Source organism: Vulpes lagopus, chromosome 21 (assembly GCF_018345385.1).
Source record: "Vulpes lagopus strain Blue_001 chromosome 21, ASM1834538v1, whole genome shotgun sequence".
Classification (NCBI taxonomy): Eukaryota; Metazoa; Chordata; class Mammalia; order Carnivora; family Canidae; genus Vulpes; species Vulpes lagopus.
Genome location: NC_054844.1, coordinates 5,649,448 through 5,669,882, shown reverse-complemented (window position 1 = coordinate 5,669,882; position 20,435 = coordinate 5,649,448). Strand labels below are relative to the sequence as shown.

The following is a 20,435-nucleotide window of genomic DNA, read 5'->3' as shown; positions in this document are numbered from 1 at the left end:
GTGAAGTGAGAGAGTAAATGTTAGCATAAAACATACACTTAATGTGCTCCATCTTTCATCCTTCTTAGGTAGCAGGAAGTCAATTGTAAATCTTATAAGAATTGATATTGATTCGATTCAGTTTTCTTTTGAAAAATTACTATGTCCAGAACTATACTATAGCAGCACCACTAGTTTTGATTCCTGCTCTAGGGAAGTGTGGCTTTGCTTTGGCACTGTGTGGTATATGTGACAGAGCCAGGCTGTGTTAGAAAACCATATGGAAATATATCCAAACAGAGGGCCTTTCAGAAAATTCCAGTGTGGGGATCCCTGGGTGGCGCAGCAGTTTAGCGCCTGCCTTTGGCCCAGGGCGCGATCCTGGAGACCCGGGATCGAATCCCACGTCGAGCTCCCGGTGCATGGAGCCTGCTTCTCCCTCTGCCTGTGTCTCTGCCTCTCTCTCTCTCTCTCTCTCTGACTATCATAAATAAATAAAAATAAAAAAATAAAATTAAAAAAAAAAAAGAAAATTCCAGTGTGTCCTCTTATTCTTCTACCATCTTCTTCCTCCATCTCATTCAAACTAGCAGTGATGTGATCAGAAACATCTTAATATTATTCTTAGCAGTGACTAAAAGCATGAAGATTGAGATCATGACAGGTGTGGGAGAAGGAGGAGGATTCTAAGTATATTTATGAGAGATAGAAAGTGTGCAGCAAATGACAGGAAGTTTGCAAACCACATATGGTTAAGGCAATGTGTGTAAATCATGGTATTATTTTGTTCTTGTTCAAGCAACTATTTTGTGGTTTAAGTGAGTCAGGGAAACAAGCAGGTCTATAAAAGACAACTTTCTGAAAGGAACCACATGTTGTCATAGAAGAGCTCTGTGAAAATACTTTCTCTGTTTTTTCCTTTTCTGTGCATGCCCACGTATGTGTTCTACACGTTTACATCCTGATACTCAAGTACCTGTTTACTCTAAGGCATTCCATTATCTTCCTTACTGTGTTTATTACATTAGAATCTCTTTATAATCCACAATAACAAGCCAAAAGCAATTTTGTTTTCTGCGCCATTTTATATACATTTTTAAATGAAAAATCGTCATTTCTTAGTATTATAATGTATTACAATTTCAGCATGGAGAGAGGAATGGACTCTCAACTGTTCTTATTCCTTTAGTAGGGATTTTGTTTGTTCATCCCCCATGTGAATGAAATTAGAGTCCTTATTTATCATTTCTTTTGTTTTCTGTGCCATGATTGGACATTTATTCAGAGCCTATCAGTTGCATGGGTCTGTATGAGAAACAGACTATTACATTCAATATAGATTCTGGCAACACAGAGCCTCCTCTCTCTGCCTTTCTCTCCCTATCGATTAAATATGTACATTTTCAAGGTACAGTGATATGAATTATTCAAAGTAGTGACTAAGTAAAAATATTAAGTTACTTTGATTTAGAACATTTTTGAAAATACAATTTCCCTTGGTATTTTCTGTTTACGTATTTGAAGTTCTGACAGTTTTCAACTGATATTCTGATGCTGACAGCCATCCCAAAATAGTTTTGTACTTAATTGGAATACATATATACCCTCATAAAGATAGCTGCTTTGAATGCTAATATTCATTCTGCATTTTTGAGTTTTAGTAGAAAATACATCTGAATCTTATAAGAAATCTATTAAAAATAGATGTACATATGTAAAATAATTTGTGTCCAAGTATAATATATGGTCAATTGTGATGTATCTTACTTTACCAATATTTATCCTTCTAAATAATATCATGCCTTCCAGAAAGAAAGAAAGCCTGTTGAATATCTTAAATAAAAAGTTCCCATTTGAAACAAAACCTCACAAATCTGAAATAAATTGTATATGGTGTCAGATAAGAAGTAACAGATTTCAAAATGGGCTGAATATCAAGTGGTTCCTGGTACTACTAACCATTTGCTTGTAATCCTGAACAAGTTATATCAACAACAATGACTCAGAATCTAAAAATAAAGATGGCCACCCTACAACTATCTAACGAAGTTGTTTTATGTGCAGTTAATTTAGTGCACTGAGCCTCCCAGATGAAAAATAGGGTGATGGCAAGTCAAATGTGGTTAAGACCATAGGGTTTGGAATCTGTGTGAGTTCAAGACCTGGTTCTACCACTTACCGTGCATCCTTGGTTAAGTTACTTAACTTATGTAACCCTCTGTTGCCTCATATATACGATCAAGATAGTAATAGTGCCTACCTCATAAGGTTGTAGTTATAGGGGTTTTGTGAAATCCAATGAGATTATACATGTAAAACATGTATCAGAATGTCTTGTACCTAGCTATCCTAAGTAAACTTTTTGCTGTTATTGTGATTGTTTAGAGAGCAGTAGAATTAATGTGTTTTCATATGTTGTTATATTGTTTCATGCTGTATTATCTCATGAATAGATGCTGGAAACCGAAATGGAGGAAGTGACGATAAGGCTAAAAATGCTGACAGAAACTATTTAAATATTTTACCTGGTAAGTGGTATTTTATTTGAAATTATGATTTTCTTATAATCACATCCATAGACATCATAGATTTGAAATAGAAGTTCTTATGGTGTACATTATAAAACAGCTTGTCAGTGTATCACTTTGAAACAACATTGTATCTACAGAATATACTTTCATGGATGTTCTGCAATTTAAACCTTTTTTTAAACTTTATTTATTTATTCATGAGAGACACACAGAGAGAGAGGCAGAGACACAGACAGAGGGAGAAGCAGGCTCCATGCAGGGAGCCCGACATGGGATTCGATCCCAGGACTCCAGGATCATGCCCTGGGCAGAAGGCAGTGCTAAATGGCTGAGCCACCCAGGCTGCCCTAAATTTTTATTCTTATACTAATACTGGACTTTCTAGTTCTATACAAGAAAAAATTGTTCAAACAATTGCATAAATTTGATTGTATTTGCTATTTTAAGTTTCTTCTGTTATACATTGTTTCTTAGTTTCTTAAGTGAAGCAGAAGTCATTTTTATTCTGCAATATAAACAACACTACGGATGGAAACAGTTGAACTTGTAGAAAGAACATGGGTCATATAATTTAGAATCTTTCTTATTTCCACTTCCCCATAAATGTTCCTGCTTCCCATTTCTTTAATTTCCTTTATTATTTTTTGATAGATCACTTATCAACTGGAAATTCAGGCTCTTGATCCTCTTCCAGATTGAATTCACTCTGATGATCCTTGGTAATGTTTGTATGACAGGGTATAACAAGGAAGGCATATCTGTTCACAGGCATAAAGTCTTTTAAGGTAACTAGTAAAGTTTGCAGTTTCTTGAATAACTAGGTTGTTTCCTCTTTCTACCCCAGATCTTCTACATGTAGGTCACATTCCATTTAATGTAAGCAGATAGCATCCCCCTTTCTGGTATTCATCTTGTTGGTCTCAGTCAGTTAGCTTGTGGTCATCAGCTTCCCAACTCCCTCCCACCTTCAGAGATCCTACCTTCGAGGGTAATGTTAGAGGCAGGATTACATCACCACATGCTGCTTCCTCCACTTTGTGGAACAGGAAACTGTCCTCCTCTCTATCTAAAAATACCTTCATTGAGACAGGATTTATTGTATTCTCTGCACAGATCCATAATTTAAATCATCCATATTTTGTGGCTTTCTTAAAATGTGCCAATCTCATTACCTATTCCGGAGGTACTGATGTGTGGGTTTTGTTTTTTTTTTTTTTTTTTTTTTCAACATACCTCTTTCTTGCTATATTTATTTCCTTTTTGGGAAATGCCTATAGGTTAGTATCTCAGTATTACCACCAAATCAGGAGGATATGTCATAGTCTGCATTAGAAAAGGAGTATCAAACTATTTGATTAGATATGCTGACAGCATATGAATTTCCACATGTTTAAGGATGCCTACACAGCCAGAAAGTTTACCAGAGATGAACAAAGATCCAAATTACAAATGCTTTTAAGTTTTCAAGTTGCAAAAGAAAATAGTTCTATTTATATATATATATATATATTTTTTACCAGTAGGTTTGCTCTATCATTATCTAAGTATTTATGGGTTACATCATCTAATTCTCACAACTTTGTAAGGAAAGCAGTCAGGCATTATTCTTCCCAATTCTTACATGAAGTACAGAGGATCTATAAATTGGATTGATTTGCCCAAGATCACTCAGCCAATAAGTGCTTAGACCAGATTTTCTCAATACCCAATCTAGTCCTTTTTATGCTGCATCACAATATTTTGATTACCACTGCCAACTCTTTGACCCCCATTTCACTACTGGGTAAAATGAGGCCAAGAGACAAGTCATGTAAGGTCAAACAAAGCAGTGCCAATTTGGGGATTAGAAGCACCTGACTCGTTCACTAAGTCATCTGCCTCACCACTGGACCATAGCCCATGTTTAATGCTGCCACTCTCCTCATCTAAATGATCAGCCAGTGTTGAGGAGGTAATACACTTCATTGGGTCCAAAATGATATTGTCTCATACAGTCTGCCAGGTTTCTAATAAGCAGTCTGCATCTTTTATTGCCTTTCAGGGAAATTGTAACTATATTCTTCCACCAGACAATTTTTCTTTTCCTTTTTTTCGTCTATAGTCTATAGTCTATTTTGATGTCTCTGTCACTATACTCTAATTTCTTTTTCTGCTTATCTAAATGTTTTATGTTAAGTTTAAAAAAAATACCTTAGCATTGGGCCTGTTAGTGGCATCCATGGGTACAGTTTACAAATACTGGTAACTACAAACGAGTAAACATTGTGCTGATGTATATCAAGTACTTTTAAGCATATTATTTGTTTATAAGTCAATATAAGTAAGATAATGACTTTGAAGCAAGGGGAAGCAGAATTTGTGAGAGCAGGGGTTAGTGATGGAGGTATAGTTCTTAGAAGAGCAAAGCTTTCCTAAAATTTTCCTATCAGAATTTCCAGTGAGGCATGTGTGTGTGTAAAGAGTATGTAAAAACATACTCTTTTTATGTTTGCATATTTTACATATTTATATCAAGAGAACCTGCAAAATATAAAGGCTGATGGCTAGGTGGCTACATAGAAAATGGAGCAATTATAGGAAGCATGGATTTTAAGGCTTGATAAATGCCGCTCTGGCATTCAGTCTTTATGCATTCATTCATCCAGTCATTCAACAAATATGTATTTAGTACCTTCTGTGTACCAGGCACTGTTCTGTGTGCTGGAGAGAGAACACTAAACAAGATAGATGAGATCCCTATAGTTGCTGAGCAGAAACAATGGTCTCTGATAAAAAGCTTTTGCTCAGCAAAGGAAACAGTCAATGAAACTAAAAGGCAACGTATGGAATGGAAGAAGGTATTTGCAAATGTATTATCAGATAAAAGGCTCATATCTAAAATCTATAAAGAACTTATCAAACTCAACACCCAAACGACAAAAAATCTGGTCAAGAAATGGACAGAAGAGGGGGTCCCTGGGTGGCTCATCAGTTTAGCGCCTGCCTTCACAGGGCGTGATCCTGGAGTCTTGGAATTGAGTTCCGTGTCAGGCTCCCTGCATGGACCCTGCTTCTCCCTCTGCCTGTGTCTCTGCCTTTCTCTCTCTCTCCCTCTCTGTGTGTGTCTCTCATGAATAAATAAATAAAATCTTTAAAGAAAAAAAAAAAGAAATGGACAGAAGATATGAACAGACATTTCTCCAAAGAAGGCATACAAATGACCAACAGACACATGAAAAAATGCTCAACATCACTCGGCATAAGGGAAATACAAATCAAAACCGCGATGAGATACCACCTCCTGCCTGTCAGAATGGCTAAAATCAGGAAACAACATGTTGGCAAGACTGGAGAAAGGGGAACCCTCATACTGTTGGTGGGAATGCAAGCTGGTGCAGCTACTCTGCAAAACAATATGAAGGTTCCTCAAAAAGTTAAAAATAGAGCAACCTTATGACCCAGCAATTGCATTACTAGGTATTTATCCAAAGGGTATAAACATAGTGATCCGAAGGGCACTTACACCCGTCTTTACAGCAGCAATGTCCACAATAGCCAAACTATGGAAAGAGCCCAGATGTCCAGCAACAGATGAATGGATAAAGATGTCTTATATATATACAATGGAATACTACTCAGCCATCAGAAAGAATGAAATCTTGCATTCGCAAGATGGTGCTGGAGGGTACTATGCTACGTGAAATTAAGTCCGAGAAAGACAAATACCATATAATTCCACTCACAAGCGGAATTTAAGAAACAAAACAGATAAAAAGAAAAAAAGAAGAAAACAGATAAACACAGGAGAAGGGAAGGAAAAATAAAATAAGAAGAAAACAGAGAGGGAGGCAAACCATAAGAGACTCTTAACTATAGGAAATGAACTGAGGGTTGCTAGAGGAAAGTTAGATGGGGAGATAGGGTAACTGGGTGATGGGCATTAAGGACGGTACTTGATCTGATGAGCACTGGACATTGTATGCAACAGATGAATCACCGACCTCTATCTCTGAAACTAATAATACACTATATGTTAAATAGAATTTAAATTTTAAAAAAAATTTTAAATAATCTCAAAGAATTTCAATGCTAAGAAGAAAATTAGAACAATGTAGAGGACAGTAAGTGAGGGCTGTCCTGTATTAGATGGGACAGTCGAGGAAGAGTTCTCTGAAGAGGTGACCTTGGATCATCACTGGTGAAAAGAAGTCAGCCATATGAGAATCTTAGGAGAAAAACTTGGATAAAGCAGCCCTGATTTAGAAACAAGCTCTGTGTGTTAGAAAAACCTTACAAAAGCTGTGTGACTGGGGCAGAGGAGGGAGTGGGGCAAGAGGACCTCAGACAGATAGGCAGTGTCCTGATCATATAGGCCATGCAAACCGCAGTAAAGAGCTTGGATTGTTTTCTGAATGAAGTATTAGCCTGTTGGACGATTTTAAGTAGCAGAGTGATGTAATCTGATTTATATTGAAATTGTTTTGCCTGCAACTGTGGAAATGGCTTGTAAGTAGGCAAGACTGGGAGCAGAGAGATTAAGAGGCTTTGACAGAAACCTCAGTGAGATGATAGTAGCGTGAGCTAGGGTAATAGCTCAGATTTGAGTTATTTATTGGCAATATTACTGAAAGTAGTTGATGGTGAATTGTAGATTAAGGAAGAGATACTGAAATAAAGTAATTAAGGGCAACTTCTATGTTTCTGCCCTGTGCCATTACTAACTGTAGGGAGATTAGATCCACAAATTGAAATGGAGAATGCTGATTTAAGGTGTGGGGAAGACAGGTAATCAACCTGATTTCATGCGTTCACTTTGAATTAAGTAGGACATTTGGAGCATTTACATCAAAATAGTGGTGAGTACTCATTTGATTTACTTACCATGTGGTCGTCACTTCATACCAATTTATGAATCTAATGCAGAATTGGCTACTGTCTTTTTTTTCATAAACTTTCCAAGAATAAAGGAGCAGTGGCTATATTTGCTTCCCAAGGCCAGCATAGGTTCCTGATATACCTCTCCTAGTTCAGCTCATTGACTGCCCTAATTATAGTTATATAAAGCCTGTTGATGAATGTGATTTATTCATTTGAAAATCATGATTGTATTTGGTGTTCACAGGAGAATTTTACATTACACGGCATTCTAATCTCTCAGAAATACATGTTGCTTTCCACCTTTGTGTGGATGACAACGTGAAATCAGGAAACATCACTGCTCGAGATCCTGCCATTATGGGACTCCGAAATATACTCAAGGTTTGCTGTACCCATGACATCACAACGATAAGCATACCTCTCTTGCTGGTGCATGATATGTCAGAGGTAAGCAGATAAAAGAATATCATAATTTTATAAATATGTTAACCATCATATTGTGTAATAATAATAATAGTAATCCACTTTACATTTTAAAAGTACCTTTTAAAAAACTAATTTTTTATCTTTTTTATCTCATATCTAGTTAATAGTATTGAGTGACATATGATACAAAACAGTGAATAATCCTTAACCATTTATGTTCAGAGAATTATAGCATTATCCTATAGTAGGTAAACTAGAAAATCAAAATTAGCTTTAGCTTTGGATAAGGCATGTGCCCCTACTCCTTCCTCCCTCTTCCTCCACTTTTGTCTTAAGTGGCATTAGATTTATCTCCACATTCATATTTAGCCTACACCAACATTAAAATTAGTTTGCATTCTCTGAGTATGCATTAATAGGCAATAGAAGGAGTTACTAGATAACAGGAAGAAGCCAGCCTCATTTTAACATTCTCTCAAGAATGTTCAAGAATGCTTTTTAGATAATACAAGTGTTGACCCCTACAGTTAAAATATGGCATAATTGTCCATTTATTATGTACTGTGCTTTGTTTTATATTTTGAAAAAAAAAAAATCTTCCCATGGCTGTTTGCTTTCTCTCCTGCTTTCCTTCTCATCCACATAAAAACTGGTTAGAGGGGATAAGCTGAAGAAATAATACAAAGACCAAAACCTCAACTTCTAATAGTCTAGAGAAACAAAGTTGCCTCAAAACAATGGGTGCAGGCAAGTCCTAGGAGAGCTAGTAGTCCAGCCTGGTGATGAAAGACCCATATAAGCAACTTGGTGCCTGCTGGTTTGGAAGTGGCTTTTTTTTTTTTTTTTTTTTTAAATAAAATGGCTTAATGAAATTGTGAATGTCGGGAAGGAAGTTTGACCACTGATTATTAAAAGTTATTTCCTGAAATAAAATATATGTATAAATGCTACTTTTTAGAGCAAAACACTTTGTTTCATTAAAAGAGGCCATTTTATTTTTTATTTTTTTTAAATATTTATTTATTTATTCATTCATTCGAGAGAGAGAGAGAGAGAGAGAGAGAGAGAGGCAGGCAGAGACACAGGCAGAAGGAGAAGCAGGCTTCATGCTGGAAGCCCGATGTGGGACTTGATCCCGGGTTTCCAGGATCACACTCTAGGCCAAAGGCAAGCGCTAAACTGCCGAGCCACCCCGGGATCCCCAAAAGAGGCCATTTTAAATACAAAATCAATTCCAGATAAGATGAGGTAATGTTAAATGATTTACCACTTACAACCTATTTGTATTTTTATCAGACACAGTATTTCAATTAAGAGAATTCTGGATTATCCTATGAAAGCTGCATCAGACTGCCTAATTTCTTGTTCCATTCACGTATGTAGTCTAAGTCATACCTAATATGGTATCAACAGAGATTGACAAACATGATTTGTTTGGGGGTTTTTCAACTGTAGCTTTGTAGAGTTTTAGTTCCATCAGGAATGTTTAGCCATTGTTAAGTTATCATCCCTAACTAGTCCATCTATAAAAGTCTCTGGAGAATAACAATGAAAGTTTATGTTGAATTCCAGCCACAAGGAAACATCCAAACATTTCTGCAGCTGGACTCCTGGTTAACCAGTTTATAAAAATGGTTATATGTAGGTGGGAAACAACCTCAAAAACAGTGTTTCCAAAAGTCACTAAGTTTGGATTTACTTCCAGACATCTGATACTACTAGCATTCCCTCTCCCACAATGTTACAAAAGTTACATGTCTTAAATTGGGACAGCCAGCTGCAGGACATTAAGTTTGTTTCCAAAGTGTCCATTTTAATTCACAAAAGTATATTGAGCCACGGTCCTCCCATTTGTTGTATTTAAACATCCATTCAGGTCAAGAAGTTTATTCTACAAACTCAGACAACACTGCACAGGATATAGATTTAATCTTTGTTTTAGGTTTCATGCAAGAGTCCCAAAGCATTTTCAGGTGTTGTTTACTTCCTCTAACAAACAGAATTTCTAGACATCGGTTACGTTTTAGAGTGTGCACAGTAATGACAATAATGTCTGAAACAGCTCATATTCTGTGATAGATGGAGCTAAAGAAATTAATCACAGTTTAAAAAAAAAAGGGAAGGAAAAAATAATCTATCAATAACCTATCAGCAAGAAGAAAGATCCTGATAATCACTAGTTTACCTCTGTAGATGTTTGTGATCTGAAGAAGCCAAGCTAACCTGGTAGATGTGGAATGAACCTGCAAGCCAAGAATCCTGAGTTGCTGATTTCTTTTTACATATTGCTGTTAACTTGTTGAATAATTTGGGACTTAGAGGTTTTCATTATTATAATTGTGGTTGATGATGTTATTTGTTTTTAAATTTTTATTAGAGTTTGATACACAAATAGAAAAGTATGCATAAGTATATAGCTCAGATTTTCATACACTTCACACGCATGTAACCAATACCCAGATCATAGAACAGAACATTACCACCACCCCAGAAGCCACCCTCGTGCTCCCTTCCAGCCACATGAACCACACTCTCTCCATGAGGGTAAATGTATTTTTTCATCTTAGAAAGCTGAAAAAATAGATTATTTAGGCTTGTTTTTTGTAGTTTATATAAGTGGGATCATATAGTACATACTCCTGTATCTGGCTTCTTTCACTCAATAATTATGTTGTAAAATTTACCCATATTATTGTCTGTGGTTGTAGATTGTTCATTCACATTTGTCATATAACTCCGTTGTGGCTAGACCACAATTATTTAGCCATTCTACTATTTATGTACATTTGGGTAGTTTCTAGGTTTTGATTATTATGACTTATGTTGCTATGAACATTTCGGTATAGAAATGTTGGCATTTTTGGTAAGTATATACTTAAGGATGGAAATGTTAGGTATCATGATGTGCTTACATTTAGCTTTGGCATTTACAATAAAATGGTTTCCCAAAGTGGTTGTACCTAACCCATTGTTTTTGAATCTGAAAAATAAGAAAGCCACACTGTTCCTCACCTTCAGGTAATGACTGAGAAACAGATTAATATGAGTATTTCAGGTACCTGAAATACGTCAGAGGCTGAATAGAAAGAATATTCTTTCCGTTTTTCCCATGGGTGCATGAACTCAGGAAATAATTCTGATATCTAATTTTCAAGACATACCAATTAAATCTTAATCACCTCTGCAGTTCAACTTTACCCTTATAAGAAGATTCAAGTTGAGTAGTCAAAGTATGGTAGAAGGTCTTGTCTGCAATTATAGTCACAATTTAAAAAAATTTTAATTCCAGTGTAGTTAACATATAGTGTTATTTTAGTTTCAAGTATACAATATAGTCAACACTTCCATACAGCACCCAGTGCTCATCAAGATAAGTACATTCTTAAATCTCCTTCAGCTAGTTTACCCACACCCCCTCCCCTCTATTAACCATCAGTGTGTTCTCTATGGTTAAGAGTCTGTTTCTTGGTTTGTCTCTCTTTTTCTTCCATTGTTTATTTGTTTCTCAAATTCCACATATGAGTAAAATCTTTCTCTGGTTTATTTCACTTAGCATTATACTCTTTACATCCATCTATGTTGTTACAAATGGCAAGATTTCATTCTTATGGTTGAATAATATTCCATTGCATATATATATATACCACTTCTTCTTTATCCATTCATCTTATTGATAGACATTTTGGCTGCTTCCATTGCTTGACTATTGTAAATAATGCTGCAATAAACATAGTATGTATATATCCTTAGAATTCTTGGTTTTGTTTCTTTGAGTAAATACAGTAGTATAATTAGTGGATCATAGGGTAGACCTATTATTAACCTTTTGAGTTTTTCTGGAACAGAAATCATCATTAGGTCAAAGCTAAGGAAATCTGCATAAACTGTGGATTTGTTAATAACAGGGTATCAATAGCAATTCTTTCTCTCTTTTTTTGGTTACTCATTTGTTTATTGTACTGCATGTAATGCACCCAGTAGAAAGACTAATCATGTATTCAGGGTTTTATAACTGACAACAAATAGAGAACCTTTAGTGAGATAATGGAAGTTTGACAGTATTTGATTAAGTTCAATAAAGATACACAGGGTACTTGGAAGATCAGATTCTACAGCTTCCTCTCTCTACTAAGGCTTCTAATTCATCTGGTTCCTTAAATGATAGGGGAGGAGCCATTATTATTATTATTATTATTATTATTATTATTAATTATAATTATTCCTGACATTATTTGGTTAGAAAACATTTCAGAATGAAGTCATAGGTTCTCTGATTAAAATATGTTTTCATGCCAGTTGTTAAAATGGAGCCAGTGGGGTGGGGTGGGAGGCTATTTCACTTTACTGTCATCACCAGAACTCCTGTAATCCCACGGTTGTAACTCTACACTGTAGAAAAAAATCCACCATTAGTCTACTATTGCTGTAGATGTATACATCGCTGAAAACCCCAAGTGAATTAGAATTGCTAAGAATTTTCCCTGCTGTTGTTTGATATAGTCTAGTCTCTTTATTCTTTTTTTTTTTTTTTTTTTAAATCTGTATGGAACCACAAAAGACCCCAAATAGTTCAAAGCAATTTTTTTTAAACATTTTTTTTCAATCTTTATCTATCCATGACAGTCACAGAGCGAGAGAGAGAGGCAGAGACACAAGCAGAGGGAGAAGCAGGCCCCATGCACCGGGAGCCCGACGTGGGACCCGATCCCGGGTCTCCAGGATCGCGCCCTGGGCCAAAGGCAGGCGCCAAACCGCTGCGCCACCCAGGGATCCCTAGTCTCTTTATTCTTGATGGGAGCATAGACAGCCTCACTGTTAGTACTATACTAATGTAAAATGTTAATAATAGGGGAAACGGAGCAAGGGAGTGTATGGGAACTCTGTGTACCATTTTCACAATTTTTGTGTAAACCTAAAATTGTTTCAAAAAGTAAAGTCTGGGATTTTTTTTTAAAGATTTTACTTATTTATTTGACAGAGAGAGTGCAGAAGCAGGGGAAATGGCAGGCAGAGGGAGAGGGAGAAGCAGGCTCCCCGCTGAGTGAGGAGCCTGACATGGGGCTCCATCCTAGGACTCTGAGATCATGACCTAAGCTGAAGGCAGATGCTTAACTGACTGAGTCACCCAGGCACCCCTAAAGTCTAGTTTGTTTGTTTTTTTTAAGCCATCAGGTTGATACCACTTTGGATCTACTAAAATAGTAAAAATGTTAGATAATATTTCAAATACCATTTAAAAGTTCAAATGCTGGTGAACATGTGAAATTGGGTAACATACATTGCTAATGGCTTGTGTAAATTGATATAACCTTTTAGAAAAGAACCTAAATTTTGATCGGAGAAAGACAATTGTCATATGGTGTCACTCATACGTGGAATATAAGAAATAGTGAGATGGACCGTAAGGGAAGGGGGGAAACTGAGTAGGGGAAAAATTAGAGAGGAAGACAAACCACGAGAGGCTGCTAACTCTGGGAAACAAAGGGTTGAAGAAAGGGAGGTGGGGCAGTGGATAGGGTAACTGGTTGATGGGCATTAGGAGGGTACACAATGAGTTGGGCACTGGGTATTATATCTTGGCAAATTGAATTTAAATAAAATTTTTAAAAAAGAATCTAAATTTTGTTTCACTGATCTATACAAATAAATAACCCAGAAAATTATTTAGTAAACAAAAAGGTATATATATGATTACATATTTTATATATATTTATATATGCACACATATATATAACTTCATTGATGAATAATAAATGTAAGAAATATATCAGAAATATGTGTTTATATTTATAGTATTTATAAATAATAAAATAATAAATATGCCTAGTAATACAATTTCTGGTTTGTGAGGTAATTATTAAGTTTCTGGGGAACATCCATACTATTTTCCAGAGTGGCTGTATCAGTTTGCATTTCCACCAACAGTGTAAGAAGCTTCTCTCTACTAGGTACTTACCCAAAGAATACAAAAATATTAATTTGGAGGGATACATGCGCCCTAATGTTTATAGTAGCTTTATCAACAATTACCCAAAGTATGGAAAGAAACCAAATGTCCATCAACTCATGAATGGATAAAGAAGAGTGGTCTGTATATACAATGGAATATTACTCAGACATGTTGCCATTTGCAACAACATAGATGGAGCTGGAGAGTATTATTCTAAACAAAATAAGTCAGTTAGAGAAAGAAAATACCATATGATCTCATTCATATGTGGGATTTAATAAAACAAATGAGCAAAGGGGAAAAAAAGAGAGAGGGAGAGGCAAACCAAGAAACAGACTCTTTATGAAAAAAAAAAAAACAACCTGATGGATACCAGAGGGGAGGTGGGTGGGGGGATGGGTGAAATAGGTAATGGAGATTAAGGAAGGCACCTGTGATAAGTACCAGGTGTTATATGGAAGTGTTGAATCACTATATTATGTACCTAAAACTTATATTTCACTGTATGTTAACTGGAATTTAAATAAAAACTTAAAAATAGTGTATATATTTTTTTAATAAGTTATGATACATCAATTCTATAAAACAGGGGATCCCTGGGTGGCGCAGCGGTTTGGCGCCTGCCTTTGGCCCAGGGCGCGATCCTGGAAACCCGGGATCGAATCCCACGTCAGGCTCCCGGTGCATGGAGCCTGCTTCTCCCTCTGCCTGTGTCTCTGCCTCTCTCTCTCTCTCTCTGTGACTATCATAAATAAATAAAAATTTAAAAAAAAAAATTCTATAAAACAGCAGTTTTTAAATTTGTGTTCTGAAGATCCCCCTACGATCTTAGCTCCTCCTTGGGGCTCAGCAAGATTAAAAATATTTTCTTAACAATACTAAGGCATTATTTATCTTTTCCATTCTCATCCTTTCATGAGCATCAGTGAGTTTTTCCAGAGGGTTTTTTTTTTAATTAATTAATTTATTTATTTATGATAGTCACACACAGAGAGAGGCAGAGACATAGACAGAGGGAGAAGCAGGCTCCATGCACCGGGAGCCTGACATGGGATTCGATCCTGGGTCTCCAGGATCGCGCCCTGGGCCAAAGGCAGGAGCTAAACTGCTGTGCCACCCAGGGATCCCTTTCCAGAGGTTTTATACAACAAATTAAATGCAGAGCAGATATGAGAATCCAGATGTCTTCTATTAAACCAGGCATTAATGAAATTTACAGATATGTAAACCGTGGCCACTCTTCTCACTTAAATATTTTTGTTTAGGGAAATATAGTTACTTTCTACTAAAAAAAAAAAAAATGTTGAGAAGTCTGGGTGTCTCAGTCGGTTAAGCGCTAGACTCTTGATTTCAGCTCAGGTTATGATCCCAGAGTGGTGAGACAGATTTCTCTGTCCCAACTCTGTACTCAGCGGGGAGTCTTCTCCTCTCCCTGTCCCCTGCTTGTGCGCATGTGTGTGCTCTCTGTCTCTCTCTATATATCCCTCTCTCTCTCAAATAAATAAATCTTTTTAAAAATTTTTTAAAAATATGTTAACATGCAGTGGGTTTTTCATTGTCATTTTTAAGTAAAATTGATTATTTTGCATATTGCTGTCCAGTTTTCCCACTCCCATTTGTTGAAGAGACTGTCTTTTTCCCATTGCATATTCTTGCCTCCTTCATTGAAGATGAATTGGCCATATAGTTGTGGCTTCATTTCTGGGTTTTCTATTCTGTTCCATTGATCTATGTGTCTATTTTTGTGCCAACACTATACTGTCTTGATGACTACAGCTTTGTGATATAACTTGAAGTCCAGAATTGTAATGCCTCCAGCTTTGCTTTGCTTTTTTCAAGGTTGCTTTGGCTATTCAGGGTCTTCTGTGGTGCCATACAAATTCTAGGGTTGTTTGGTCTAGCTCTGTGAAAAATGCTGTTGGTATTTTGATAGGGATTGTATTAAATCTGTAGATTGCTTTGGATAGTATAGACATTTTAACAATATTTTTTCTTCCAATCCATGAACACAGAATGCCTTTCCATTTGTTGTGGTCTTCAATTTCTTTCATCAGTATTTCATAGTTCTCAGAATACAGATCTTTTACCTCTTTGGCGAGGTCTATTCCTATGTATCTTGTGCTTCTTGGTGCAATTGTAAATGGGATTGATTTCTTAATTTCTCTTTCTGCTGCTTCATTATTAGTATTTTTTATATTTTTTATATTTGTATTTTTTATATTTTATATTTTATATTTTTCTGTTTTAATTTCTACTGTAATAACTATCAAGAGATAAAAATCCACGTAGACCAGCTCGTTGGTACATTAAGAAAGGCAAGTGATGTGATGAGCACTGGGTGTTGTACACAACTGATAAATTATTGAACACTACATCTGAAACTGATGCAATATAAGTTGGCTAGTTGAATTAAAAAAAAAAAAAAGCTCACTAGTGTCCTCATTGATTTTTAAGAGTGTAAAAGACCTTAAGACCCAAAAAGGTAGAGAACCACTCTAATGAAATAATAAGTGTATATTATACTTAATGATTATAAAGACTTGCAACATGGAAAAGTAATTCTGGTGATAATGAAAAGTAGAATTTAAAATGGTATAACCACTGATCATAACTATAGAAAATTATAAATGAGTCAGTTATAGTCTGACAATAGCATCATGTGTGCATTTGATCAGAGACTAGAAAGGAATGTAGAAATGTAGGTTTGGTAGGTGGCTGGGATGGGATGTTTGTTTATTTCTGTTACTTTTATAATAGCATGTTATACAATAAAAGAATTTTAATGCATTGTTCAAATATTATACAAGTTAATGGAATTATGCATGCTAAAATTGAGAGAAATTAGAGTTCTTATGTCACTTTATTTGTCTTTAGAATTAATTATCTAGAAAATTTTAAAGGTATGTTTATTTTTAAAATTTTATTTACTAGGATAATAAAATTGGTTTGTACTCCACAAATGTAGTCCACAGCTATAAGGAGTTATACTGAAGGACCAGAAGAAACCCAGCTAACATTAGCAATAGTTGCTTGAATCTTCACAAAGTAGATGGTCAATGTTATAGATAAATTAAGATCTGATTTTTTTTTTTTTACAAAGTTCTGTTAAAAACCTATGATTTGTTTTGATTCTCTTTTTAGGAAATGACTATACCATGGTGCTTAAGGAGAGCAGAACTTGTGTTTAAGTGTGTCAAAGGTGAGCATAACCTTATATTTAACGTGACTTGTATTTATTAGTCCCAACTATTGAAAGTAGAACAACCCAAGAGATGATTATTAACCTCTGTCATCTGGTGCCTCGGTTGAAAGTAGTTTAACAAGGCAAATATTTTTTTTTTTTTTTTTTTTACAAGGCAAATATTTTTTGTTAAAGATTGTATTTATTTATTCACGACAGAGCGAGAGAGAGGTGAGGGAGAGGGGGAAGCAGGCTCCATGCAGGGAGCCCAATGTGGGACTTGATCCTGGGATGCCGAGATCACGCCCTGAGCTAAAGGCAGACGCTCAACTGCTGAGCCACCCAGTGATCCCTTTACTTATCTTTCTCCAGTCACAAAATAAACAAATATCTGGCCTTCTTGAAATACAAGTATATTTGGATGTTAATTCTGTTTTGCTCTGATTATAGCTTGCTTTCTTGCCTTTTTCTTAAAAAAATAAAAAAAAAATAGAACCACATCTTCAATTAACCTTTAATAACCTGCTTTAGCTTCATTGTATGGAGACTAAGTAGAGCTTAAGAAAAATGCAAGACATGAAGCACCACAGTGAAAATTCAGTTTATCTCCATAAGGGACTGGTATATTTGAAGACCAGAACTCATAATTCAGCAAAGTGTGTTGTTCTGTTTTAGGTTTCATGATGGAAATGGCTTCATGGGATGGAGGCATATCCAGGACGGTACAGTTTCTGGTACCACAGGTATGTTATCTGTACAGACCTCTCCCCTGTTTAATCTCTGTTATAATATTGCTCCCACATACAGCTAGGCACACTGTCCTTAAACTCAATATAACATAATAAAATTGTAACAGCTTTCTATATTAAGGGGAAAAGTGGATGCCATAAAGGCATTTAGTTTATTGTCAAAGATGTCAGCATCTACCACTCAAGGGCTCTTTTATTTAACCCCAAAACCAAATTTCATTCATCTTTTTAGATTTATTTATTTACTTTTCTCCTTTTTTTCTTTTTTTGTTTGTTTTTATTGAAGTTCACTTTGCCAATATATAGTGTAACACCGAGTGCTTATCCCTCCTCAGTATCCCATCACCCAGTTACCCCAACCCCTTGCCCACCTCCCCTTCCACAATCCTTTCTTTGTTTCCCAAAGTTTGGAGTCTCTTGTGGTTGGTCTCCCTCTCTAATATTTCACACTCAGTTCCCCTCCTTTCCCTTATAATCCCTTTCACCATTTCTTATATTCCACATATGAGTCATTCATCTTTTATTGTTTCCCTACATTTATGTTCTTCTAGATCTTGAAGAATTCATTTAAAAGGGCATTAGCAGAAAATGATTCTGTATTCCATATAGAGCTTAGCAAAATTAGTGATGTTTTTATTACTGATTACACTATCTAGGGATTTTTCTGTTAATTAAACTTATTATTTGATGTAAACAATATAGGTTCTCAGAAGAAAAACACCACTTGCCCATAACCAAGCAATTGCTTTGAAAGAGAATTTTCATATACCATTCTCCATATCAAGGACAAGTTCATATTTCAAATCACTGTAAAATTTTTAAAATCAATGATGATTTAACAGGTGTGAACTTTTTTTTTTTTTTTTACTCCTTACAGAGTATTTCTGAAGAAATGTTTTATCAACTTAGTAACATGCTCCCCCAGATCTTCCGAGTATCATCAACACTTACTCTGACGTCTAAGCACTAAACCCTTAGAGACTGACACACTGGCAGAAGAAGACTGTCAAACTTTCCAGGAACTTGAGCTGTGCTTGGATTCTGTCAAGCAAAAGAAGCCCAGAAAGAGAACTTGTAATTCAGGCCACAAATTGAGTCATGATGTATGTCTGTAAAACCTTCCAAAAATTCATATACTATATAGTCTAGTGATCAGCCTTTTACTCGTACATTTATTCTTAAATTTTCTTTTTGAAAAAAATATTTTTTTTCTCCTGTTATGCACTATCTGTATTAGTAAGTTAAAACGTCCTACACATCATACCTGGACACTTGATATAGGAGATTGTTAATTGGATTTTCATGGAGACAGTTGACTTTTCCAAAAGGTCTGAATCATATCAAGTACGAGACTTAATTGAGCATAAAAATAAAATATTTCTTTTACCTTATTTGTGAAGCAAAAATTAAAACGCACTGAAGTATACATTGCAAGTCTGGATTTCTTCTGAAAAATCTTTGTAGAGACACAAGCATATGAGACAAATGTGCTTATTCTTTTAAATTCTCCTGTTTCAAAGACTTGTTTTTAGTGTACTCTTTCTAAGGTTTTATAACTCAGGAAAAAAAAGAGGAAAGGATTTTGAATTCTTTACCTTTGTCTCATCTTCTTTATATGAGTTTGCCCTTGTTTATTAAATAACATGTCATGGGCTGGGAAAATAGTATGCTTATTTGTAAGCCCAATGGAAAGTTAGTCCAAACCAGCACCTGGCAGGATTTTAGTGCTTATCAACATTATTACAATCAGACAACAAAAATCATTTTTATTTCTCCATCCTGCATCCTCAACTTCCTTAACCATTCTTCTTCCTACATTCCATCGCTGATAACTATGTCTCCATTTCTTTCTCTGCTGTTTCCTCTCCTTTTTCATCACGCTTCCTGCTTTCTCAGATAATGCATATCACTTATTTCTCCCATCTATAACACATTTGCTATGAGTAGTGACTACATTAAACACAGACATTTACAAAAGCAATAGTTTCATCATATCCATGTTGTAACTGGCCAGTGAAATGAAATGGAGGACCTTTGACATCATGACAAGGTGGTATGTCTTGATTCCAAGAAACAGAAAGCACTCTTGTTAGTATAGCTACATACCTAAATGTAGTAATTTACAGAAACTCTTTTGACACACAGAATGCTTTTCCATAACCCAAAATGTGTCTTGATTTTCTACTCAAGGAAATGACTGTCCAAGTAACAACAGTAAGAACACCCACTCCAGACTGTGTCCATTACACAATAACACCTTCCACATGCCTTCCACCAGGGAACCTGGTGATCCACCTGCTGATCCCACCCAGAAGAAGTTAGGTATTCTGCTGTTGCAGTGAGAAATTGTTTTCCAGGCACCACTATTATCTTTGAGACTGATTCTAATACAAAGCAAGGTAGACAGAGGTGGAAAACGGGTGTGTTAGATCAGTATCAAAGACTACTTTAGATTTTAATGTGAAAAGGTCAAGTTGGAGGTGAGTGTAGTCATATTGATAAAAGGTGTTCAAAAAGAGGAACTGAGAATCTTTCCATAGAAGTCCTGTAACTAAGTGGACAGCCAATAGCCAGGGGCACAGCCAGAGGTCAGGGGGTAGGAGTAAGGGTTCACTCGTGGAAACTTGGTGAATGCTGCTGCCCCATCCTTCCTTTTTCACTATATGATGTAGTGGCTTTCACTCCAGGGCAATTAGAAATACTGTTTGGCCCATGGAATCAAGAGAAATGTATCAAATGTCCCTTTTTTCACATGCTACTCT

The 20,435-nt window shown here is 35.9% G+C and overlaps 1 protein-coding gene across 2 annotated transcripts in view; it reads left to right on the top strand.

Moving 5' to 3' along the window:
* C21H12orf4 (chromosome 21 C12orf4 homolog) overlaps nt 1-19,099 on the top strand; it is a 49,780-nt gene extending 30,681 nt beyond the window's left edge. For both annotated transcript variants that reach the window (XM_041736616.1, XM_041736615.1), the window contains exons 10-14: nt 2,433-2,507; nt 7,612-7,814; nt 16,885-16,942; nt 17,600-17,667; nt 18,551-19,099. In XM_041736616.1, coding sequence (XP_041592550.1) covers nt 2,433-2,507; nt 7,612-7,814; nt 16,885-16,942; nt 17,600-17,667; nt 18,551-18,643 — 497 coding nt within the window. In that variant the 3' untranslated portion in view covers nt 18,644-19,099. The remainder of the gene's footprint in view (nt 1-2,432; nt 2,508-7,611; nt 7,815-16,884; nt 16,943-17,599; nt 17,668-18,550) is intronic.
* Nucleotides 19,100-20,435: the final 1,336 nt, after the last annotated feature.